This window comes from Saccostrea echinata, unplaced genomic scaffold, assembly GCF_033153115.1.
Source record: "Saccostrea echinata isolate AGI-Se365-2 ecotype Australia unplaced genomic scaffold, CSIRO_AGI_Sech_v1 ptg000009l, whole genome shotgun sequence".
NCBI classification, from domain to species: domain Eukaryota; kingdom Metazoa; phylum Mollusca; class Bivalvia; order Ostreida; family Ostreidae; genus Saccostrea; species Saccostrea echinata.
Genome location: NW_026889758.1, coordinates 24,671,762 through 24,699,207, shown reverse-complemented (window position 1 = coordinate 24,699,207; position 27,446 = coordinate 24,671,762). Strand labels below are relative to the sequence as shown.

The 27,446-nt window shown below is 33.8% G+C and overlaps 1 protein-coding gene across 2 annotated transcripts in view; it reads right to left on the bottom strand.

The window, feature by feature from the left end:
• LOC133182076 (long-chain-fatty-acid--CoA ligase ACSBG2-like) overlaps positions 1-27,446 on the bottom strand; it is a 45,140-nt gene continuing 17,694 nt past the window's right edge. Inside the window, exons 6-16 of one of the 2 annotated variants that reach the window (XM_061316793.1) lie at positions 25,736-25,937; positions 22,983-23,084; positions 18,524-18,571; positions 17,940-18,107; positions 13,705-13,886; positions 13,334-13,518; positions 11,009-11,118; positions 10,649-10,799; positions 4,162-4,301; positions 2,968-3,214; positions 1-2,807 (exon numbers count right to left, since the gene is read on the bottom strand). In XM_061316793.1, coding sequence (XP_061172777.1) covers positions 2,731-2,807; positions 2,968-3,214; positions 4,162-4,301; positions 10,649-10,799; positions 11,009-11,118; positions 13,334-13,518; positions 13,705-13,886; positions 17,940-18,107; positions 18,524-18,571; positions 22,983-23,084; positions 25,736-25,937 — 1,612 coding nt within the window. In that variant the 3' untranslated portion in view covers positions 1-2,730. Of the gene's footprint in view, positions 2,808-2,967; positions 3,215-4,161; positions 4,302-10,648; positions 10,800-11,008; positions 11,119-13,333; positions 13,519-13,704; positions 13,887-17,406; positions 17,575-17,939; positions 18,108-18,523; positions 18,572-22,982; positions 23,085-25,735; positions 25,938-27,446 lie in introns of both variants that reach the window. The other variant, XM_061316792.1, reaches the window with a different exon arrangement.

Below are 27,446 nucleotides of genomic sequence, written 5' to 3'. Positions count from 1 at the left end.
TAACAGTACCGGGTATAGATTTTTTATTGGGTCATACTTTATTCTGCTACAATTTAAGAAATACAAGTCAACAAAACCTAACTAACTCCAATGTAAATTCCTTTTTACATAACAGAATATAATATTCACACATAAAATTGAGAAGAGTTGGTTTGTTTCCTGTTCATCTTTCCCATTTGTATTTTGGTTTATTTCTCATCATGTTTTTTTTTTTAATATTTAATATAAAATTAATACATGCATTCAAAAAAGACTACTTGTAATGTAATATGCATTTTACAATAGTGCTTATCAAGTTATTGCTGTGTATATATCATTTTCTCGCTATTTACAGTAAAACTTGGTTATAGTGAAGTCCAGGGGACCTGTGAATTTACTTCAATATATCCAATATCTGCTGTTATATACATAACAAATTTGTAAAAGCAGAATTCATAATATGTTTTCCCGAAAGTTTGACTCCCAAAAATGTTCAAGGAAGTATTAAATATCTTAGATTATGAAAGTCTTTTTTAAGAATTAAATTCTCAAAAATGAATACTTACAAAAAATGTCCGTTTAATATTTTGAATTTTGTGATCTTTAGAAATTCATTATAATAAAAGATGTAAATGTTAATTTTAACCTCTAGGGATGCAAAATCAGTTTGCTTTTTCCGTAAATTCTTTATATCTGCAGAGTTGTTGTAACCATAAACTTTTTCAAGGAACTGATACAGGAATTTTGCTGGGGATCCCAATTTGAAAAGAACTTAGCTATATATGTGAATTTGCTTTACTCGTGTTCATGCTAAATGTATACTGTATTTATCAAACATTTCTGTATTCTTTTGGAAAGTGCAAGGGAAGAACAATTTCTATTTATTTTAACTGATAAGTTCATATGTTTAAAAATTACTAGGAAGGAGATCATTTTGCTGGAAGAAGCATGTTTGATGGAACATTGTTTTACTATATTGAAATATAAAAAAAAAAATAAGATAAAAAATATAACAAATTAAAATTAGTTTACAGTACATCTTGATATAACAATATTTTTTATGCTAGAGGCTCCTTAGTATAAGTAAATACATTAGAAACTTTGGTTTTTCTCTTTGGTACAAAACTACATCACTGAGTATGCAGTTATACAAAGAAATCACAGAATGCTGTATGCGAGATTCAGTTAGAAATCCATTAAAATAAAAAAAAAAAATTAGAAAGATTTGGACCACATTAACTGTAGAATTTTAAATTAAAACCTGGACATACATATAGATTACAGAAAAAAATTTAATGAAATGCATTTCATTTGATGCAAGATGAGTAATTTTAATTTATCACCTTAGAATCTTTACAGTCTGATTAAGGTAAATTCTTTATATGTGTCACATTCTTAAGAGGCTCAAGTGATTTGTAACAATTGACTGAACTGAACAACTGATTAAAAGCTGATAAATATGTGGAAAAGAACTGTTAAGACTAAGATAAACCAAACCTGAAAACACGTCTTAATTTGCAATGAAAACTTATAACTCCAATATTCACACAAGTAAGCACAGGAATTAACAAATTGCTTATACATGTACATCTTCAATAAGGCACTTGTTGGAACAATATTTTTTACATTGTGAAGTGTACACAGTTTTAACAACCAATTGAATCCTATTCAAATAATGAGTGGACTTAAAGTCATATTTGAGGTAAGTTCGCAATTCCTGTAAATGAAGTGAATCCAAAATATTTTACAAGCAATAGCAAAATTGAATTTAAATAATTATATTACATAGAACATTTGTACAAAAGCAATGATTTGATGTCATGAATCAAAATTAAAAGAAATGATATATTAGTGTTGCCATCCTGAATTTGAAATCTACCCCGAGTGGTTTTTAGGTCACCTAATCAATATTATAGAAGCAGAGCTATCGATCAACTTCATCTCTCTCTCTCTCTCTAGAAATTCTAATATGTACAGTATATCATTATGGTATTAGTTATTTTACAACAATTACTAAATTAAAAGATTAGTGAGGACACAGAAAATTATAACCATGATAACAAGGGATTTAATTTGCTAAATTCTTCAAACAGCATACCCATCAAACATGCTCTCAGATCTGAATTAGATCAAGGTCATGTTTTGGAATAATTGTATTGACAAGTACACTCTCAGTTGGACAGCACATGATGAATTATATTCTAACAGGTCAATCAAGGTCAAATAAAGGTTAACTCAGACATATTGTAATGTAACTATCTAGCATCAATATGGAAGAATCACTTTTGTTTTGAACATATTTTTGTAAAATTAAGTTTTCGCACAAGTTTGTTAGCTTATCTCATTTTAATATGACATTATTTTGTTCAATATATAACTACAGTTTTCTTAAGAAAAGCAAACTAACTATGTATTAAGACATTAAAAAAGTTTGACCCTGTTTACCTATTGATATTCAAGGAATCCTCTGGGCTCTTACGTTTTTATTTGTTTTTCCTTGTAAAGAACTTTTCAAATTCATGTATGTATCGAGAACACACAGTTAAGATATCAGTGATTTATATTATGGAAAGAAATAAACATTTTATGAAACCTCAGTTTATGCTTTTTTCAGGAGTCTTAAATCCACTCATTCTTTGAATGAACATGATTTTAATGTGTGTTTTGACTAAATCCCTTAGCTGTTAAACAGTGCATCATCCTGAATGATAACATATGCCCATACAGAAGTCAGAATACTGTATAATTTCATTACTCTTCGTAAAATGCATCAATTGTTTTTGCATACATTTTGTGCACAATGGGTCTCCTTAATTTCATTGTAGGACCTGCAACAAAAAAGAACATTATTTTTAAATTTTAAAGCAGAGTTGCATAATATTGTTGTCAAAATGTTATAATCATGCAAATTTTAATTTATCATTATGACTACATGAACATAATTTAGTTACATGTTCATGAATATTTTTTTATAAGCTATAAAAATACCTAGTTCACCCCCAGGAATAGAGAAATCTCGAGGAAGCAGGGACCATTTTTGTATTTTCTGAGCCCTGGAGATGGCTCTCTCATTGGCCTTGTCTATACCCTGTTGAATGGCTCGCAGGATAACAGCATCTTTGTTATTTAGGATGTCCGATACCTTAGTGGAATCACTGCCTTGAGCTTTAACCCAGTCAACAGTTAAAGCTGTTAAATTATCTGTAGGTTCTAATGTGTCAGGATTAACATCCACCTAGAAACAACAATACTAATCACATATTACATTTATTACTAAAAAGCACCCCTTAATCTATAAGTGATTGACTGAAACTTTTCTAAATAAAGGTATGCACTAGAATCAATATTACTACATAAAACCTGAATCTAAGAGATAAAAATTCCACTCCTTATCAATAAACCTAACATAGTGACTTAAGTAATTGTCATAAGTAAAAGAGATGAAGCCCACAATAATAATTATATAAACATTCAAATGGTTGAGGGGTATGCGTAATGTTTAAAATGCTCAAATAAGTTCTTTTGACACATCAAAATATATCATTTAAATTCTATGGAGATGACATGTGTATATCAGCAATGACATTTAATCACACATTTTTCAGTTTACAGTGCAGGAAACTAATTTTGTTACAGCATCGATGCTGATTTGAATGCTTCCTTTGCTTGCTGATTTGAATGCTTCCTTTGCTTGCTGATTTAATGCTAGTAATCCTTATCCTGATGCTGTTTTATAATTAGGTCAATGCTACCGGAAGTAGCATCATGCTACCGGAAGTAGATAATGAATTTCAGCATTGCCGTTTAAAGCAATAAAAGTGCCTTTTACAATTATTTGATCATAATATCTCACTATATATCAATAATGTGAATACTTTAACCAATATTCTTTCTTTCTTTTTTAATTTTTTACTGAATTAAAACTCATTGATTTTCTGATGCTAGTAGGATAATGCTGATTTTATGTAGGTCAATGCTGGTTTTATCCTTTGCTTGCTGATGCTGATCCTGGTAATGCTGTTTTTTAAATGCTGATGCTGATGCTAGCTCGATCCTGATGCTACTAATGCTTATGCTGATGCTGGTTTATGTAACAAAATTAGTTCCCTGCACTGTACAATTTTTAATAGCCATATCACTAACAGAAATCTGCAATGCTAAAAAAATTGTCTTGTGCCATACCTTCAATGTGATGAGCATGGAAAGGAATTTTCTCTTATCCCCAATCAATATACAATTAGAAACACAGGGGAGGCACTCCTTGACGTTGTCTTCGATCAGGACCGGGGCTATGTTCTCTCCCCCAGCAGTGATTATCAGCTCTGAATGTAAAAACAGAATAAAACACTAATACAGCAACAACAGAGTGTAACAATTAACACAGCAACAACAGAGTGTAACAACATATCAACAACAAAATGCAACAACTAACACAGCAACAACAGAATGTAACAACATATCAACAACAAAATGTAACAACTAACACAGCAACCAGACAATGTAACAGAAATATCACAACAAAATGTAACAACTAACATAGCAACCAGACAATGTAACAGAAATATCACAACAACAAAATGTAACAACTAACATAGCAACCAGAAAACGTAAAATATATCACAACAACAAAATGTAACAACTAACATAGCAACCAGACAATGTAACAGAAATATCACAACAACAAAATGTAACAACTAACATAGCAACCAGACAATGTAACAGAAATATCACAACAACAAAATGTAACAACTAACATAGCAACCAGAAAACATAAAATATATCACAACAACAAAATGTAACAAATAACTACACAGCAACAACAGAATGTATATGTAACAACTAACACAGCAACAACAGAATGTAACAACTAACACAGCAACAACAGAGTGCAACAACACAACAACAGAATGTAACAACTAACACAGCAACAACAGAATGCAACAACACACCAACAGAATGTAACAATTAACACAGCAACAACAGAGTGCAACAATACAACAACAGAATGTAACAATTAACACAGCAACAACAGAGTGCAACAACACAACAACAGAATGTAACAACTAACACAGCAACAACAGAGTGCAACAACACAACAACAATATGTAACAAACAGCATAACTTACAAATCAACAGAATATCACTCTATTATTTCCTTCTTATTCAATTAGTATGCTCAACTTGGGTGCTAGCATACTAGATTTTAGACTAACTAGATATATTGTGATCACTCAATAAATCAAGAACATTATAAAGTTACACCTTTATTATGTTATTTAGTTTTATGCCAAACTCATAAACTTTCAACATAGTACAACTAGATATCATCAAGATGGTGACCAATCTAATCAAAGTACTGAAAGTACTGGGAAGCGCTAAGCAATGTTTGTAAATTTGAAACTCATCAGATTTATTTTAAATTTAAAATGCCTGTTGTATTGGAGTAAGTTATATGTTGACAGTGCAACCGCTGAGGCGAGCACAGCTGTTTGATACATATTCACTTTAAAATAAAACTTGTATCTGCCTATTTAAAACGCACGAGGATATATTTGAAGGTTCAAGTCTATGTCATCACAAGACATCGTTATAAGTCGTTATTAAATCAAGAGAGAGAGAAAATTATTACACAATTTCATTAAAGCAAGTCAGTTACTTTTTTAAAGTTTACTTTGTTTATCGCATGTAAGAGCAATTCCGCAGATATGGAAAAAAAGTATATTTGTGTTAAATTGCATTCCCGGAAGTTATTATGGAAAAATGTTCATTTGGAGCAATGTGCACAATCCAAATTTACTCTTCGCCCCGGCGTTCCTTTGAAAACTAGTTTGCAGTTATGAGCAGCACTCGCTTCTAGTTTTCTTTTTCTTTTACATCATTTCAATAGTTATGCAAATTTATCCTTACATCGCAGGTTCAAATCCCAGTGTGGGACGTGGAGACCGGTCCTTTGGATGAGACCATATAAACCGAAGTTCTGTGTCGCAGTAGGCGCTGGGACGTAAAAGATCCCTCACTGTTCAAAGGCCGTAAGTGCCAAGCATAGGTCTAAATTTGCAGCCCTCTATAGCCAAGTTGTATAGTCTCAATATGAGTGAAAAATTCTCGAGAGGACGTTACACACACACACACACCCTCACACACACACACAAAACAAACAAAAAAAAAGTTTATAGAAAATTCATGTTCCAGTCCTAATTTGCTTAACTTCAAATTAAAATGGCTTAGTCACAATACTTCGTATTAGTAAAGTATCTATAACAAGATGTGTTTGTGAAACACTGATGCCCCCGTATGGCAGCTTATGGCAAAGGTTACAGTTTCTCTAATTCAAGTCAAAATCCAGGCCAAAAGATGAAAAATTTTGGTACCCAAAGAAAGGCCTTGTCTCGAGGATTGATTGATTGATTGTATATTGTTTTACGTCCCATTCGAGAATTTTTCACTCATATAGAGACGTCACCATATACCGGTGAAGGGCTTCAAATTTTGACCTTTACTCGGCACTCAGGGCCATTGAGCAGTGAGGGATCTTTATCGTGCCAACGCCTGCCGTGACACGGGGCCTCGGTTTTTAAGGTCTCATCCGAAAGACCCGCAACTTTCACTCCAAAGTGCCGAGCGCATGGCGAAGGAACAGTTGCTACCTATTTTTTATCGACTTAGGTCTGTCGCGGCCGAGATTCGAACTCACGACCTCCCGTTGTCTCGAGGAATATACTTGTGAATTTTGAAAGACCTAGCTACAACTGTTCAAAAGTTATGCGAAGGTTAAAGTGGTTGGTATCCAAAGGAAGGTCTTGTCACAAGGATTACATATGCGAAGTATGAAAGCCCTAGCACCAACCATTCAAAAGTTATGAATAAGGTTAAAGTTTTTCGAAAGTATGTCAAACTCCTGTCAAGGTCAAAGGGTCAAAGTGGTTGGTATCCGAAGGAAGGTTATGTCACAAGGATTACATACGTGAAGTATGAAAGCCCTAGCTTCAACCATTCAAAAGTTATGGCCAAGGTTAAAGTTTTTCAAAAGTAGATCAAACTCAAAGGTCAAGGTCAAAAGGTCAAAGTTGTTGGTATCCAAAGAAAGGCCTTGTCAAAAAGAATACACATGTGAAGTTTGAAATCCCAAGCACCCACTGTTCAGAAGTTATGGCCAAGATTAAAGTTTCAAAAAATTTTGCAAAAGTGGGTCAAACTCCAAGGTCAAGGTCAAAAGGTCAAATTTATGGTACCCAAAGAAAGGTCTTGTCACAAGGAATACACATGTGAAATATGAAAGTCATAGCTCCAACCAATCAAAAGTTATGGGCAAGGTTAAAGTTGACAACAGACAAACGGACAAACAGACAGACAGGACAAAACCAATAAAACAATATACTCCCGGAATCTTTCGATCCGGGGGCATAAAAATATAATAAGACAATAACATAGAGTTTCTCTTAAATTTTGTTAACATGGTTCACCAAATGTAAGGCAAAATATTTCACCAGCTCTTCTTCCTCTCGTGTCTTCAAAAAGTCTTTAATAAGCTTTTAAAAAGTCCACAGTGATGGATGTCACAGTGTATTCAACCATAGGCGCTTGGTTTCAGGATTGTGTATTTTTGTATTATGTATTTTCCTAGGTGTCTCTGAATACATTGATTAAAATAAAGAAGTCACTGAAATTAGGACTTTTAAAATTATATATAATATTTCTGTACATAAAAAGACGAAAGGTTCGACACTCGTCATCTTGGATTCCTGGAGTGCCTCGGTTTACACTTAATTATATTCAATATCTACACTTCTCCGTCACCTTAAGAGTCCATAAAATGTAGCTATAGATTTGCGTGTAAATCGCAAGCAATTGGAAAGGGGGAGGGGCGGGGTCGACGAGTTTTCCTACAAAATTCAGACTATACACATAGCTATACATTTGCTGGAAAATGTATATTTTGACCAATTTTGAACACTTTAAAATGACTTTGATATGAATTCCTCTCATTAAATGTGCAACATTGACAGCTAAAAATGTCCTGATGAAATTTTTTATTAATAAATTCATTCCGTGTTCACGAGTGTTTCAGACTGAAGATTAGCTGTACAGTTGTTGACTGTGATTTCATTTGTTAGAAATTAAAGTGCACTCAGAAAAATAAGACATTATTTTTTATTGCTTCGATAAAATAATTCCTTACTGATAACATATTTATTAAAATTATGAATAAAAGATCTTAAAAGCAACAAAATATTCTGTCTGAATTGTTTTCAGTACATTTCATTTTTTTTCTCTCATATTCATAAGCGATTTATAAATTTACGATTTTATAGAAAGGATTTATTAGAAGTACATTCAATGGCGTGCTGAGAGGAATAAAATATCAACTGCACTGGTGTGTTCGGTTAAACGGAATACAAAAAAAATTAAGGTTTTGCATCTAACGCCATATCTTGCGCACTGCACACTCAAAGCACCATATTTGTCATCAATGTTTCCGAGAAAATTCGTTATCCTCTCTAAGTGGATTAGTTGTAAACACAGCCTCTACGTGCCCTACATGTACGCACAGCTTTACATAATATTTTTTTATCCATGTTACAAGTATAGATTATAACACGAGTATAGACAGTCCATGAATGCATGCTAGTCTGTTACTAATTGATACTGAGATGTGAAAATCAACACCATTGATAGCTCTCTATATGGTACAAGGGTGATAATAGAAAGACTTGTTTTTAGTTACATAGTCTGAAATAAGGGTCTAGAAGAAATATTATTAGTATGGATATTAATTATATAGAACGTAAGTATATTGTAAATCAACTTTATGCGAAATTTTCTACTAAATAACTTAATTTCAGTTTGAGTATACTTATTAAAATCCCATCTGAGCTTTGAAAATATGTACATATTCAATCACTACACTACATCAGGGTTAGAAACTCCCTAAAATTACAACTCGCAAATAATTGCGAGTACCAAGAAAGTGAACTCGCAATTTTATAAGACTACTCGCAATTTTCATATAAAGTTAAATTTATATAAATTAAATACATGTAACTTAAGGAAAAAGTAACTACTGTACAATACACAAAATACAACTACAGTGTGACTTTTATTTAAATTACTGATTTAAATCAAAGGCATTGTGTTCTGTCATATTATATAATTTTGCTATAGTTTCAATGCAAAAAAAATCAACTCGCAAGTTTTTGCGAGTTACCTAATTTTTAACTCGCAATTGGGGAATTCTAACTCGCGTTTTGCGAGTTGTATGTAGTGAATTTCGAACCCTGCTACATGACATATAATGAATCTTTTTTTAAGATATATTCGCACCAAAGATGGTTTTCTAATAAATTCTTTGAATTAACACAAGTAATGTGTGCCGACTTGTTTTTGAAATGAAGAGATAAGAACCGCCCTTATCCACTAAGAGCGGATTTTCGTACTCTCTATCTCACTAATTGACACCTATAATTAGAAATGCACGTAACGCAGTACTTGACCAAGATAGAATCGGGGATTTCCAGTTGCATATTTTTAGAAGACTCGGTGGAGTTATCTAACTTTCTTAGTGGCGCTGGATCGCGAACGGAAGTAGTATTAAGATGCCAGTAAGCGCTTTGCACTGCGCTTAGCGCTTAAAAAGGGCCCCACTTTTCATAAATAAGAGAGATACAAGTAGAGTTGTTGAAGAGGAACATTTTGTGCTTAGAAAAAGTCTCTATTTTAATGTAAGGAGGAGAATCAGCTCAACTTGTGTTTAAAAAAAAGGAAGATGAAAAAAAAAACTTTCTCCCTCATTTGATTTAAAACAACATTTTATTAAGTTAAAGACTACCAGAATTTTAATGTACTTAGAAAAATAATTATACATCAAATGTTTGCACAAATATTTGTTTTGACCTTGAAAAATGATGTTTCAAACACTGTGCACCCTCTACCCAATGTTACTCTTATGGTGAAAGATGACCCAGTTTTGGCAAAGGGAAAAGAAAACCTGATCTGGACAAGAATTTTAGAATCTGTTTTGATCTTGACCACTGAATCCAAACTTGGATCAACCTCAATTGGAAATCTACATGTGAGCCAAATAGGGTCATAAGCATAAAAAATATACTCCAGACAAGATTTTACACATAGAACTGCTTGACCTTCACTTTTGACATGGTTTGATGTCACCTTTTACTTAAGGTCACTCTGCAAGTGAAACATTAGCAAACTTGGGTCAAGAGGAGAGAAAATATGATTCACACAAAGACTTTACACAGAGACCTGTAAACCTCTGCCTGTTTTGACCTTGACTGTATACTACAAACATTGATAAAGATCACTGCACACCTTTAACTAATAGGTACTCTGTGGGTGTAGTAAGAGCCAGATTGGACCAAGGGGTAAAGAAATTACACTCCAGACAAGCAATAGCAGATAGATGAATGATCGACATACTGATCACTACTGGGACCCCACAGGAAAGGGCTTCAGTAATAAGCATTCAATGCTAAAATTAACCATATAAATGTAAATATCACTCACATAGAGTACCCCCCCAAAAAATGACATTTTCATATCCACATTAATACATATCTATTTGAAAAATTTACTCTGACATTGATAATACACATGCATTTTTTGATAGGTTGATCTTTACAAAACTCTTTATTTTTTGGGAAATACTGGATACCTTTTTTCCTTCCTGTGATGAACAAGAATCCATCTTTGTCTTTCTTTCCAATATCCCCTGACCTAAGGTAAAGGTCATCATCAAATGCCTCCTTTGTTTTCTCTTCATCATCTAGGTATCCCATGAAAACATGTCTGCCATACATACAAATCTATATAATGCAAAGAAAAAGAGTAACACACAACCTGTATCCAGCTTGAAGAAGGATAAGTTGATGAGAAATCGAAGTTAACTCAAAAATATAAAATGTGTTTAAATTCATGGAAACTTTAAATGTAGTACATGTATAAGCATTATTAGCATATGTGTCATTCAAACAAAAGAGGCATTGTTATTGTAACAAAAAATAATTCTGTGTACCTCTCCATTTCCCTCCTGATCTATATCTGCCAGTTTTGTCTTCACCCCTGGGAGTTCTGTGCCCACACTACAAGTCCTGAATTTGTCTGGGCGAGAACAGGTGTGTGGACCTACAAGTAAATGATGAATTACATGTACTCAAGTTATGCAGGTACTTTACCAATGAGTAGATTAACTATAGTCAAAACTGTCTTAGTGGCCACTTGAAATCAATGATCACTGGTGACCAGCGGCGGCCACTTTTAATTCCCCCCGATGATTTTTCCTAAATATTTTAACTGGAATAAATGGCCACTTGTGTAACTCGGCCAACTGCCACTCAAATCCTCACCCATAATGAAATTAAATTTAACACAGTAAAAGATGGCCATTTTGTCCATTGCTGTGATGCTACCATGTTTTTAAAGCAAATTCACTTTGATAATTGTATGCTCTTTGGTCTATTTAATCAATTAAACAAATTAGAAACACTGAACTCTGTTTTCATTGCATTTCATTCAAAGTTGATTGTGTTAATGAAGAAATAAATTCTTCTATTAGAATATTTGGCACTTTTTACGTAATTATTTTTCAAGACACCAATAAAATTTTTTATGTAAAACTTTGATCCCCTGATGTGACTCCATCCTACCCCTGGGGGTCATGATTTGAACAAACTTGAATCTACTCTACCTGAGGATGTCTCCATATGAATATGACTAAACATGGCTTGGCTGTTCTTGAGAAGAAGATTTTCATAGATTTTTCCCAAGTAAATCTTTGATTCTTCATTGTGGCACCTTACCCTGACCTTGCCAAAATGACCTTGGTCAAAATAATGATGCATCTCCATTATAAAATTATGGACCTTACGACATGAATTTTTACACTTTTTAGTGACCTTGAACTGCCACAATGACCTTGGGTCAAAATTATGAAATATCTTTGGCTCACAAATAATCTTTGAAGTTTCAATTTCCAATACTTAAAGATTGGAGAATAATATACTGGACATACATTTTATACTTTTTCTACCAGTGACCTTGGATTGCCAGTATGACCTTGCTTCAAGATCATGAAACACTTTCAGGATATAAGTAATAATTTTGTGAAGTATGAACTTTCAATGTTTTTCCATTAGAAATATATACAGTGAATTTGGATTTGACAATTTTTCCATCAGTGACCTTGAACTTTCAAAAATGACCTAATGACAGAATATGACACAATCTTTAATCATAAACAATCTTTGTATAAGTATCAACTTCCAATAGTACTCTATTTGAGAATTATTGACCAGACATGAATAAAAGTCTTTTTCAGCCAGTGAACTTGAACTTCATGAAATGACCTTGGATCAAGATAAATACATATCCTCAGATCACACGTAATATTTGTGATTAGTATGAACCTCTAATTTTCTCCATTGCAAGATATGATCAGGACAAGAATTACACATTTTTCTAAATGTGACCTTGAACTTGATAAAATGACCTTGAGTCTTGATAAAATGACCTTGACTTACTTTTAGATCTTAACCAATCTTTGTGTGAGGTATGAACTTCCAATGTCTCTTCGATATTAAGTTATAAACCAGACATAAAACATTAAAAAAATTTTACCAGTGACCTTGAACTTGCCAAAATGACCTTGGATTAAGGTCAAGACACATTCTAAGTTATGAACTATCTTTGTACCAAGTAAGCACTTCCAGTAATTTTCCATAACAAAGAAGATATAACCAAGACATGATTATATTTCTGCCAGTGACCTTAAACTTGCTTGAGTGACCTTGAGTCAAGCCAGTACATATCCTCAGATCACAGATAATATCTGTGATTAGTTTAATCAAATGACATTGGGTCAAGGTCATGACACATCCATGTCACAAGCAATCTTTGTGTTAAGTTTGAAATTTTAATGCTTCTCCATTAAGAAGTTATAGTCCAGACACAAATCTTGCATTTTTTCTGCCAGTGACCTTGAACTTGTCAGAATTACCTTGGGTCAAGGTCATAGCAACCCTTCAGGTCATATAAAATCTTTGTACCAAGTATGAGCTTCCAATGATTCTCCATTACAGATTTACAGCCCAGACAAGATGGATGGACAGATGAACAAGATGATTCCTATACACCCCCAAGCCTTGTTTGCAGGGATTATAAATAATGGAAGAATTTGCAAAAGTCTATGACATCACAAGGAATTCCAAACATCAATCTTTCTTTTTACAAACATGCACACCAGAATACACATGTATTAGGATCATTCATTATTTAGCCAAATATCTATGTATAATTAGCAACCCCTCTCCACCCCCACCCCCATATTTTTTTAAACACTGACCTGAATTCTCACTCATTCCATACACTTCCAGAAGTGGTATGTGTAAGCCATAAAAAAACTCAATGGTTTCTTTCATAATAGGAGCTGCCCCTGACAAGTAAAATCTACAACGGTCAAAGCCTAAATCCACTTTCACCTTTTTTAACAATAAGTTGGCAATTGAAAAAGTTCCTGGGACAGGTTCACTGTAAAAGAGGGAAAAAAGTCATAGTTCTTCATTTTTCTCCCCAAACATAGAGGTTTAATTTATTTCTTACCCAACTTCAGGTTTAAATTGATTTTTTTCTCAAAAAAATTATGACCTTTTTAACTCAAGTTTCTCAAAGTAGAAATGAATATACATTAAGAACTCTAGATTTAATAAGTTTTACTGGTTCATCTCTGCCAATGTGGTCCTGTAGCCAACATCCTTTGCCCAAGCACTGAATTTTTTCTTCAGGAATCCAAACTCTCTGGCTCTGTGTTTCATTCCTTCAATCATTTTCTCCCATACTCTGGGGACACCAAGGAAGGCTGTGGGTCTTACTTCCTTTAGAGTAGTTAACAGTGAGCCCTGTAATCAATATAAAAAAGCTTTATATCCAATAATCAACATGACAGATGATAATCAAAATAAACATGTTGCAAAGCCTCATCCAATTATCTACATGATATGTCTCAACCAATAAAATTTAACATGACATAGTCACAACCAAACCTAAAATATAGGTATAAATCAAAGATTACAATGCTCACTCTGACAAATATAGGTATAAATCAAAGATTACAAAGCTCACTTTGACAAACATTTTCTAGTAGTAAATCAAAGTCTCACCCCTAATGAGTGTGCTCGTAATGAGCCATGGATGAATCATCATGCAAGATTGGTTGGACTTACTGTTACTTGGGAATGGACCTGATCAAAAATCTTACTAGTCAATCATCCTGAAAATGATCAGGTCAGATCAAGCATCTGAAGCAAGTCATGTAGTATGCAACCATTTAGAAAAGCTTCATGCATGCATGTTTGGTCACAATATTTATTTGGGAATGGACTTGCTCCAAAAACTTAAACCTGCTCAACCATTTGAAAGATGAAGGTCTCAAGCATGTCTTGTAGTGTGCATCTCCTGAGGCATCATCAATCAAGGTTTGGTCATCTTATGGCTTATAGTTATTTGCAAAGGACTTGCTCCAAAATTCCAGAAAATATACATCAGATCCAGCATCTGAAGCATGTCTGGCAGTGTGCATCCTTACATGCATCAACCATGTTAGTTTGGTCACTAAAGGGGTTATAGTTACTTGGGGATGGACATGCTCCAAAAACTTTAACCAAGTCATCATCCAAAAAATGTAGGTCAGATCCAGCTCCGAGGCAGGTCTGGTAGTGAGCATCTCTGGATGCATTATCAAAGCAAGTTTGGTCCAAGTAGGCCTCATTATAAGTTACTTGTGAATAAACTTGCTCCTTAAACGTATACAATGATACCAACAACAGGGGTATAGCATAAATTCATTTTGACCATATGGAGATGAGCTAAAAATAATGACCATTTAGTTAATAAAATGGCTGAAACCAATCATGAATGTGTTGTGGCTTCAATTGATCATTGTTACTAGTGAATTTAACAAACTATCTTACATTGATATGTTTACCTAAAATATATAATAATTACATAATTCTATTTAAAAGTTAAAGGTGGTCATTTCATTGAATTGCTTATATCACTTGTATCACCATATACAGTGAAGCCTCATTAATCCGAGCTCTAATAATCCAGACCCTTAGCCCTCTTTATAGGTAACAATTTACAATTATATATACTAAGTAGGTTTCAGTAATGCAATGGTTCATTAATAGGGACAATTTTCTCAGGAACAGAAATGGATTAATGAGGCATAACTGTAATATGCAATGATGCAACCATTCATCCCCACATAAACCAAGAAAGCATTCATTGTTAAATCATGCAGCACAAGACACACACCCTACAATGAAAGTTCCTGAAAGTTTCATTAAGGAGATATGCAACATGTTAGTTAGAACTTTATTGTCTTTTCCCTGGAGCTGAAGAGTTCCAATAGTTAAAGGAACTGTGTGCTACTTCTTAATATCTATATATGCTGTTATGCTGTTGTACACTTCCTCTAAAACAAGTTTGGATAAACAAAACATCTAGAATATATCTTCAATAATTTTTGTGTGTTTTTCTTTGAATTATACAAGAATTTTCATCAATTAATATCTTTTCAAAACCCCTAGTAATGCATGCTGATTTCTTGTCTATGAACATCTGATGGCACTATAATCTTAAATTAAGAATATCTTGAAAAATTATCATTATGTAAGGTATGATGCGTATGTCCTTAAATATATACAGTGGCGCCGCGTTTATCCGGATGCCATTTATCCGGATGCTTCACCATCCAGACGATATTTTTTGGGAACCGATTTTTTCCACGTTATTTTGTCTCATTAATCCGGAAATTCGCGTTCCGTATCCGGACGGTCAATTTCTACTACAAAATGTAATAGTTCATTGAAAAATGACTCGTTTATCCGGACGGTAATTTTTCAAGAAACGACTTTTTCACACTTCGCTTGCATTCGTGTTAATTGTTGTAAAAACATTGGCCATGCAGTCAGTTTGAAGACGGTTACCTGTGACCTACAAACAATAGTGTCTATAATTAGCGTGTGTTTACCCTAATTCAATCACACGTTTATCTTTAATATTTAGCTTACACTGTGCATTAATTAAATAATAATCTGTTCAAAATCATATTGCTAACCGTATATACATTGGTAAATTCATGAGAATTTTGGAGAGTTGTAAATAAAATGAACAATAAATAACGAGTGATTTCGTAATGCTCTTTATCATGTTGATTGCGTTAGTTTAAAATACTGTTTTCCATTTCTAAAAACGTAAATGTATTTGAAATGCTTTTTTCCCCACAAGACAGTTTAGAAAGGTACATAACTGAAGAAATATCTCTATTTAATGTACTACCGTTTACAAACGACCATTGCTTAAGAAAAGATATATAAAACTGGCATTACGTACAGAAGTTGATTACGTTTATCAAGGTATTTTTAATGATCGAAATTCAAACTTAGTGTCTGTAGAAAAAAAAATATTGATAATCATGAAGATGGCTTGTGTTTACGAATGTTTTTAATACTTTGTTTGAGTAAGCTTGCAGTTAATTTTAAAGTAACCCTGTGTAATGAATATACGGGGTTAGTTTATATTTGAACATTTTTAATGATGATGCTGAACAGTTCTGTCGTATCATATGAGCTTCAATAATTATAATATATGGCTAAATAAAACAACTGTAGATCAAAATTTGCTCAGCCCATGAAGTCACAGGCCAAAGAGAAGGCGAATTAAAATAGGAGGTCTCAGCATAAAATTGCCCATCCATTTTTTTTTTGTGTGTGTAAATTACATTTTAATATATTTTTTTCTTTAATCAATTACTGCTTTTAAAACAATAAACTAAAATATAATTTAAAAGTTTTTTTTTTCTTTGCTGTCATATTTGAAACAAGAATGTGCATATATACAATGTACATGCTTAGAGAGTGCTTTTTGAGATGTGAGTCAATTATCCGGACAATTCATTTATCCGGATGATTTCATTGGGGACAGAGGCGTCCGGATAAACGAGGCGCCACTGTATTTTCAATTTTAAAAAGTAATTAAAGGATTTTTTTAAATAACTAGAGTTATATTCAAGTCTTGTTCTGTATGTATCAGACACAGATGACATTAACTTACAAACTGTTATTATGAAAGTAAAGAATTTCTAAGTCTCTATAAATACAAGTGCATGGTTCTGAGAAAACACATCACCACCATCTCAAAATGATGTATTTAATTCTGTTAGGAATAAATTTAAAAATAAATATGTAAGGTGACTGGAGATTTGTTAGTGCGTTATATTTGAGGATAAAAATTATTAGTAGTGTTCACAGGCAATATATACCTTTTAATTTATGCAAACACGTAATTAGGTTTATTGTTAATTTGTTAGTTTCATGCAAATTAAAATTCCTTGCAACCAAACATGCACTAACAAACCCTGAGAGCGTCCGGCTGGGCAAAATAAACTGTGGCGGCATTCTGGATGGGGACATAAATATCGGTCATCTGGCCCGCAATGTGACTAAGGGGCAGATAAGTAACTACAGTGTCGGAAGCAAACTTGGAGCTCAGAATACTTGCAGCTTTTCCTGCTGTCCAAGTCAACTGGAAAGCATGTATTTAAAATCATAATCAATACCAAGTCATTGCATATTTATTCTATATGTCCTTTTGGGGACAGATAGATCATTATGTCAAGAAACATTCAAGTTTACCTCAAGTTTGGTATCAACTGTTAATTGAATGATGGGGAAAATTTGATATTGCTTTTCTTATTTTAAAATGAAAACCAAACTCCTGATAAACTTGTATGTTGCTTGACATAAATCTTACAGGCACCAGAGACAGAGATCGGTGTTGGAGATTTAATCCAGATAGGCTACAAGCATTATTCCCCATAATAATCTTAAACATCCATCACCCAAAACAAGAGACTCTGGTGCCATTACACATTTGTCAGCACCACAAACCTTTAGTGCATCAGGCTTTGCAAAGTAAACAGTGGCACCAAATTTCATTGGAATGTATATGTCTACAATCTGCCCTGCTATGTGACTCAGGGGGAGATAAGTCACCACAACTTCAGCATCCATGATGACTTTGAACTTAGTGGCTAATATTCCTGCTGTCCAGGTTAGCTATGTGTAGTTGTGCAGAAATTACATCAAACAATTTTAAAATGGGAGCATTCATGTTAACTGCCTAGGGAAAATTGTTTAATACTCTCTAAATATATCTGATATAAAAAAAAAGGAATATTTGAGAAATTTCACTGTAAATTCTAGCAGATAAACAACATTTTCAATGACAACAATTGCCACAGCAAGAAATCAGAGTTAATTAGTTTAAGGTTAATATATCTCATACCCTATACTCTACCCACAACTTTATAGAGAACCATACATGAATAGAGAACTATGAATTTAATTTTTTTTTTAAATTAAAGGATATGTGTAATTTAGCACCAATTCATGTTAACGTTATTATCTGCCATCCTTTCTTTAAAAAAAGACAAGTTTATAAAACTTTCTCACCATTAAAGTTAACAACTTACATTGTCATGTGAAAGCATCACTCCTTTGGGGTTTCCTGTGGTTCCTGACTGAAAAACAAACAAAAAAAATAGGTAATCAAGATTGTGAAGCTCACCTCAACAAATGTTATCCACAAGTAAGATGAATCTCACTCCAATTTTTTATCTAGTTTGTGTGCCTTTTGAGATCAATATCCATGCAAGTTTGATTTGAATAGGACATTTATAGTTACTTGGGAATGGACCTGCTCCAAAAAAATTTACCAGTTCACTCATTCATAAAATGTAGGTTAGTTCCAACATCTGAGGCAAGTCTGGTACATGTCCATCCCTTCTTGCATCATCTATGCAAGTCTCATAACAGGCCATATAGTTATAGAGCTACTCAAAATACTTTAACCTGGTCAGTCATTTGGAAAATATAGGTCAGACCCAGCATCCGAAGCAAGTCTGTTAGCGTCCATCCCTAGATACATCATTCATGCTAGTTTGGTTCAGGTAGAGTTAGTATTTACTCATCTGGAAAATATAGGTCAGACCCAGCATACTGTGGCGGTCAGACGGGTTCGATCGACGGTGGCCAGATAGCTCAGATGGTAGAGCACCTGACTGGAGATTCAGGGGGCCCGGGTTCGAATCCCAGTCTGATCCGCTGCATTTTTCTCCTCTCCTGATACATTTGGTGCCGTGCCATGCCCTGGAAGTGACAGGTGAGAGGCCTGCCACGGATGAGCCTGGGTTGGAGTCTTTGGGGGGCCAAAGACCTTTAAGGAGGGAGGAATGTGGCGGTCAGACGGGTTCGAACGACGGTGGCCAGATAGCTCAGTTGGTAGAGCACCTGACTGGAGATTCAGGGGGCCCGGGTTCAAATCCCGGTCTGGTCCGCTGCATTTTTCTCCTCTCCCGTTACAATACGAAGCAGATTAGGTAGTGTGCTACTGGTAGACTGTCAAAGTTTTCAATTCCTATATTTCTAAAATAATTTAAAAAAAAAAATCATTAAACTTTCAACCCTTCCATTTAACCACATTTATCTAAAATTATTAAAAAAAAAATCTCTCAACTTAAAGCCATTCCATTTAACCACATTTAATAAATAAATGCATAATTGGTTGGGCTGTCATAAATTGCAAGAAAAATTAAGCATCCCCCCAGCATAACAAAACACCATTATATCTCTGACTTCTTCCCTTTATAAACAACTAAATCTGGCATTTTCCCCAAGGACAAATGTTCAAAGACAACAAAGTTATTGCTGAACAGAAATCACTGTTGTTTAGCTAAGTGGAGAAAATACATGCAAATAAAAAGTGCTCAGTTAATTTTTCTTGGCCTAGAATGCTTGAATTGATAAAAAATTGAGTATTACACAGTCAATTTTATTATCATTATTTATTTTTTAACAATTCAGATCCAGAGTTTTCTCCTTATTTCAAAGTAGATCAATTGTAACAGGCTTTGGGATGAAGTTTGTGACAAATCTCTGTAAACCTTACAACAATTGATTTTTTTTTATTTCAAGTGGCATTTTGATCGCCTGAAGTGGTCAATTTGGCAGATAGCTAGATCTTAGAGAAAACACTGCAGATCTAGACTAATATAAGGGTAGATTACCCCAGCTGCATAAAGTCAGACCTCTTTAGTGGGCAGTGTGTAGAGGGGTCTTAAACCCTTTTCTGTGAGATAAAACCAACCTATTGACATTAAAAACATATTCTGGTAGAGGATTTTTATACTCATCTATAATTTGCTTGGTTGATGTTCAGGCTCTGGTTCAAGTTCCAAACATATGATTAATACTTACATGCATACATATGTTCAGATTTTATTTATTCATTTATTTATTTTTTGGTCAACATACTCTTAAGATTGTTATTCCACTGTGGCTGAAATTGGTTCAATTGTAAATTGTTGACAAGAAACTTGAAATTTATATAATTTTCACATACTTTATATAACTGGTTTTGGACAAAAAAGAATCACAATAGGTGGACTAACTCATGTGACTATAGAAATAAACAAAAACTTGATGGTTATACAGATACCTGTATTTTAGAATTAAAAATAAAAATATAATTAAAGACATCTTTATTGTAGATTATGATCTTAGACTCTTAGTTATTTTGTATCTGATTTCGTGAAAAGAATTGCAGAACCTTAATTATGCATCTATCATTAGGAAATGAAATATTTAGGCAAGCAAAAAACCAACAAATACTGACTGTAATAATATCCTGTAAAATGGTAGTTCAATACAGCACATAAACAATTTTCCTCAACCCTATATAACATACATAATGCCGTATTGTTCAAATTATTTTAACTAAAAGCTGGAGTTTCCTTCCTAGGCGTTTTGTTTTGTACTTGCAGATTATCACTCCCTCGTTGTTATCACGATTCAGTTACCAAGTACATACAGAGGAAGATACACTATCAAAAATAAGGACTGAATACTTGGCCAAGATGGCCATTAATGTTCTGATACTTATTACACTGTGTGTTGTAGTGGATACTGTCATTTGTGTCACTGTCATTCCTTGGAATACACATGGCATAGTTCTGAGGGATGATAATTTGTGTAAAACAGAAAATGAGAGCAAGGAAAATATGTCTGATAAAAATTGGCTTAATGTGACTCACTTGGTGCATGAATATTTTGTTAATTTACAGATTAGCAAGGAAAAAAGTGCTCAAATGAAGAAGAAATTTAAAGAGGATTTCTGCAAGCAACCCATCCTTCTAAAATGTTTTTGTTGGTTTCTTAGAATTATTTGTCCTTTTGGTATTCTTTCCAACTTAATACTAATAGTAAATTACATGAGAGATGCAACCACACGAACAATCACATTTATACCGATAATTCTGGTGTCTATTGTTAATCTACTTGGGGTTGTTTGCATCATTTGGAGAATGTATGGAGACACAAACGCTGATGGATCCCACTCCAACCTCCACAGAACCATATACCTTGTTAGTGAGAGAATTTCAGAACTATCCACTGGTTACCATGTTGCCTTTCTGGTGGGTATGAAGTACTTCTTTCGTGCATACCCCACATACTGTCGCATACTGTTGACGAGACAAACAACAGTCATAATGGCCCTAACAATCTGGATTTATTCACTGGCTTTTTCAATGATAGTGAATGATTTGTCATTTTTTCTGCCATCTGCCGACCCAATCACAGCCCTCATTTTTTTCCAATGTCTGAACACTGGACCTGCTGTACTTGTACTTCTGTTTATAAAATGGTCCAATGACACAAAGGAAGAGCCGATAGAGGATGCAAGTGTATTCCTGGGAGAATGGGACAGATCACACAATCTAGAGATGCTTTCTCTAGACATGGTTGGTTCCGTCAACAGGATCTCTAAGTTCTATTTGATATGCTGGATGATTGAGTATATTCCTTTTATTATTTTCTTTGCACATTCACCACTGCAAGTTCTTGAAAATATTTTCACATTTGTGGTTATGGAATATGTTACATGTTCTGTTTGGGCAATATTCCTCTGTGTTGCACCCATTGTCTACTATTACAATACCAGACAGGCTCATATTCTACTGGGTAGAATGGGTTGTAAGTAGAACTTCAGGATAAATGAAAAAAAATGGTGTATTGAACTTACAGTCATGTGAACAGAGATGGCAGGACTTCAGTACAACTTTGCTCCATTTATAATGTTGATGTGGAAATTAATAAGACATTTTGATTTCTAATTTGATCCTTAATAGTTTGAGAGTGTAATTTATTCTTTCAAACAATGAGAAAGAGAAAACATCTACATGTATTGTATCCTGTGTACTTCAAATGGAGACTACATGTACTTCAAAGAAAAATGACAAGGTTACATTTAAATGTCTTATGGCAGCATTTCAAATGATAAATTAATATGGCTTGTCTGGAATAATTTTTATTGTTGTTCTGAATAATTCTTGGGGGGGGGGGGGGGTTACTTTGAACAAACTTTACATCTACTGGTATATATACTTGACATTCTTAAAAGACCTGCTAAAAAGCTTAAAGAAAGACCAGAAAAATCACATGAATGAGATGGCCCAACTAAGTCACTGTTGTAACATAACTATGTAGTAAGTTTTGTATATTGTCTTACAGTGAAGATTAAGGAGCAAGCTATGTTGGGGGCCAGTAGGCTAAGTCACTGTTGTATCATAACTACGTAGTAAGTTTTGTATATTGTCTTACAGTGATTAAGGAGCAGGCATTGTTGGGGGCCAGTAGGCTAAGTCGCTGTTGTATCATAACTATGTATTAAGTTTTGTATCTTGTCTTACAGTGAAAATAAGGGAACAGGCTTTGTTGGGGGCCAGTAGGCTAAGTAGCTGTTGTATCGTAACTATGTAGTAAGTTTTGTATATTGTCTTACAGTAAAGATTAAGGAGCAGGCTTTGTTGGGCGCCAGTAGGCTAAGTCGCTGTTGTAACATAACTATGTAGTAAGTTTTGTATATTGTCTTACAGTGAAGATTAAGGAGCAGGCTTTGTTGGGCGCCAGTAGGCTAAGTCGCTGTTGTAACACGTCATCTGTAACATCACTGGATAGCTCCATAAATTCTTTCCACTGAAAAAAATATAATTTCACAATATAGAAAAAATGGTTTAATGTATATAATCTACACCAATTCTAAAATATAGCACTGCTATTCCTTTTTTAAAAAGATATTTGAATTTTTCCCTATATTTTAAATTTTTTCCCTATGTTTTGAATTTTTTCCCTATATTTTCACATTTTAAACTTTTAAATTACTGCCTATTTGGGCCCTATCCTAGTCCTGGTGGCTATGACTGTCTATCCTTCACTGGAATACTTGCTTATCTATATGACAATTTAATGTATTTGGTACAGGTTCAGGGGAGCTAATAAAAATATTTAACTACCTAAAGTATTCATATTTTGTATCACATAAATTTTTTTCCATCAATCATATATAATATACATGACTGTATAGTCAAATACTCCTCACAACCAGAAGTCTCTGAAAAACCATGTCTCTACTGGTTTGTACGTAACTTTAGTAGCAACATTCATTGATTGAAGATCCTAGTTAAGTTTAATACAGTCAAACTTTGTACATTGTTTTAAAATTTCATTACAGAAAAACAAATAAAACTGGAAATAATATTAAAATTTGTTTCTGTACCTTGTTACTATGTATCTTCATGTGTCACTTTACAATAAATATTCAGTTTATGAATGACTGAAATTTTGACTTTGAAAAGTCAAGGACTGCTTCATGATCCAGTGCCTTGCTGAATCAATGGAGGAACTGTATTTTGAAAGAATTTCACTGATTTTTTAAAATAGATTTTTTAACAACCTTGACAAACCTTTCTTTGAAATCAAATATCAATAAATTGAAATATGTGTCTTTTTGTAGTCTACTTGTGTACCAAATTTTGTTGAAATTGTGTATACAGTTGAACTTCGGTATCTTGAACACTGATATCTCAAATTATACCATGGATATGTCGAAGTGATTTGGAAGTCCAGATCGCCTATTCCTAAGTATTTTACCCTGGATATCTCAAACTTTGGATATCTCGAAGTATTTTCTCAGTCCCATCGGGTTTGAGATAACAAGGTTTGACTGTATTTAAGTAACATACCTTTGTATTAAGTTTTCTTGAAATTGGACAAAATTATAGGTTTTGAAGGGATTTCACTGAAACTTTTATTTAAAGTAACTATGGCAAGAATCATCAAAATCTGATACACTGAATTCTTTCTTTTTGTGTAGGCCACTTGTACCATGTTTTTTTAAATCAATTGAAACAGTAGCACGAAGTATTTTCTCAGTCCCATCGGGTTTGAGATAACAAGGTTTGACTGTATTTAAGTAACATACCTTTGCATTAAGTTTTCTTGAAATTGGACAAAATTATAGGTTTTGAAGGGATTTCACTGAAACTTTTATTTAAAGTAACTATGGCAAGAATCATCAAAATCTGATACACTGAATTCTTTCTTTTTGTGTAGGCCACTTGTACCATGTTTTTTTTAAATCAATTGAAACAGTAGCAGGAGTACTGTATTGAAGAACTGTGAACAAACACACAGATTTACACAACACTGCATGTCTTCTGCACTTCTGCACTTTAATCAGTAGAGCTGAACATGACATGCCTTTTGGCTGCTGTGCTCTATAATTAGCACACACTGTGCCATAAAAAGGACTTTTTTGTAAAACAAATCCTCAGTTATACATGTGTATATAGGATCTCCTATGATTGGTAGTTGAATATGATTTTTATATAATGTGTTGTGTGTTTTTTTAATCCCCGAGCCTTGGCAAGGGGATAAAAACACACGAGTTAGATAAAAATCATATCCAGCTACAAATCATAGGAGATTCTTTTTATCCCATGTTTTATGCATCACCATCAATATTTTACACTGTTTTTATATAGGAATCCACTTATTTTACTTCATCACTTTCACACAAAACCCATTGTGATGTCACAGAAGTGGGATATGAAAAAAATACCCAATGACTGATATCCATGGGATAAAGGGGTAAACATGGGATAAAAGTATATATTAGGGTTTATTAGAATATGTAAGTTTCATACAGACATGGTATGGGAAATTACCTTAAAACTGCAGCAATCAAATTACAGTGTATTATTAGTTACATAGTTTTATAGTGACAGGGTACGGGATGATACCTGCTTCGCCTCGCCAGGTATGGAATTTACTAACCAGGTATCATCCTGTACCCTGTTACTACAAAACTATGTGACGAATTTACCCCATCGATAAAATATTTATGCATTGTCTGTGGTTGGTAAAATTGTTTTTCTCACTATATATATGTTTCATCACTCATACAATGCCTATTATGACGTCACATTGTGTGACGTAATGCTGTTTTGCGAGGTTTTGTGCTGTAATAACGTACTGACAGTTTTGAAGACTTTCAGTAAAGGGAGAAAAAGGTTCCATCTTCGTTACTTACATTAGTTAACTGTAACATTGTCAACCGACACTCAGCAAATCGCGTGAACTCGAGTTGTTCTAACATTACAAAAGAACGATAACTCTGTATCGACCATGTATTGATTTTCAAGCGACTAGGTATAAGTAATACACCCCCTTCACGTGACAGACTTCAACCAATCATAAGCCAGGATTTCATCGAAAAATCAACAGAGGTGGGGTAAATTCAAACACTTTCTTAGTACTCAAATATTTAATACACCCACAGCACTCACCGAATACAGATTTTCTCTTTTCTCTGCCACTTCTCCTGAATACTGTATCACAGCTTTCAGATCGGGCAGCTCCTCCCAAACTTGGAGAATTTTTTTCAGTTGTTGATTGTTCTCCACCACTATGACATTACATTTAGCTTTCAGTGCCACATACTTACAGGCCTCAGGGTTGTTTGTGGTGTAAATTCCCACTGAAAATCCCCTGGAGATAGAAAAGAGGTACCCATGAAGCTGCTATGCTAACCTGATTTACTTTGTTATGATAAACATCAATTAACAAATGATTATACTTAAGAAAGGCATTCATGTATACATATTGCTGTCATTATCAGCTTCTATGTTCATTAAAAAGTTTATCATTGTGGGGAAAAAGACTGTTTTCATCCCTGTGAATAATCTTTAATTTTTGTACATGAATTTCTACTGCAGAATAAATTACACTCAAAATTTGTCTATTTTAGCTTTAAAATCAAAAGAATAGGAACATGCTCTCCCTTAATTTATATATATATATATATATATATATATATATATATATATATATATATATATATATATATATATATATATATATATATATATATACATATATATATATATATATAAAGCACTAAAAATGACCAACGACACGAACAATAATAATTGTCAAATTTTCGGGACAACCTGTCCCTTCCTCAGGACAAAGAAAAAAGTTAAGAAGTCATAAAAACAAAGGAAATAGAGAAGCAAAAACAACTAGCACTACTACTAAACTACCAAACACTAAATATTTACAATGTTACATGTTTAATTTGGAGTTTATAAACAGTTGTGAACAAAGAAATCCGGAGCGCTATGAATTGCGTCCGGTCTATCGGGTGTAGTCTGGTGAAGTGTGATTTACATAATTCAACGAATTAATTATCGCTAATTAATTACGGCCAACAGTAAATCGTACATTGTCTTATTCTCTCAAAATAGCGTAACTCTACATGATAAAAAGAAATTAAAGAAAGATAATATGGAAGGACAATTTTGAAATATGAATTTGGATATTTTATAAATTTGGAAATCGGTAAAAAGAAATAAACAAAAATGTGAGCTGTAAATATTTGGGTAGGTTGTTCCAGGATTACTAATACGAATTAACGGCAAAGTTTACACTATATAGAGAGAATGAACTTGTTTGTTACAATCCGGGATTGGGTCTAGTTCACGTTCATCCTGGTGAAGTCATTAAGTTTGTTAATACCATTAGGGCGGAATGACTTCAGCCTGTGCATCCAGAACTTTTCCTTGCCTTTTCTCTGCGTGTCTGTCCATCTTGGATTATGGTCAATAACCACCACTGTCATGTCCTCCCATTTGTGACCTTCAAGGTTGAAATGTTCCCCAACGGGTTCATTGAGTTTTTTGGTCCTAATGGTAGAACGGTGATTATTGACCCTCCTGCGGAGATCTCCTGTTTCACCAACATACTGTTTGGAGCAAACTTTGCAACTGATGAGATAAATGCAGTTGTCTGTTTGACAGGACAAATTCCCTAGTATTTTGTAGCTGCGGCCTGTAACGGGGCTGTTAAAACTGTCTGTGTCAGAGCTGCACTTACAGAGAAGACATCTTCTGTCAGAGCAAGTTTTAAAGCCCCCGTTAGGTAATGGATTGTCCAATCTGGTTCTTACTACCATGTCCTTCAGGTTCCTCGGGCGTCTGTATGCAGCCAATGGGGGCT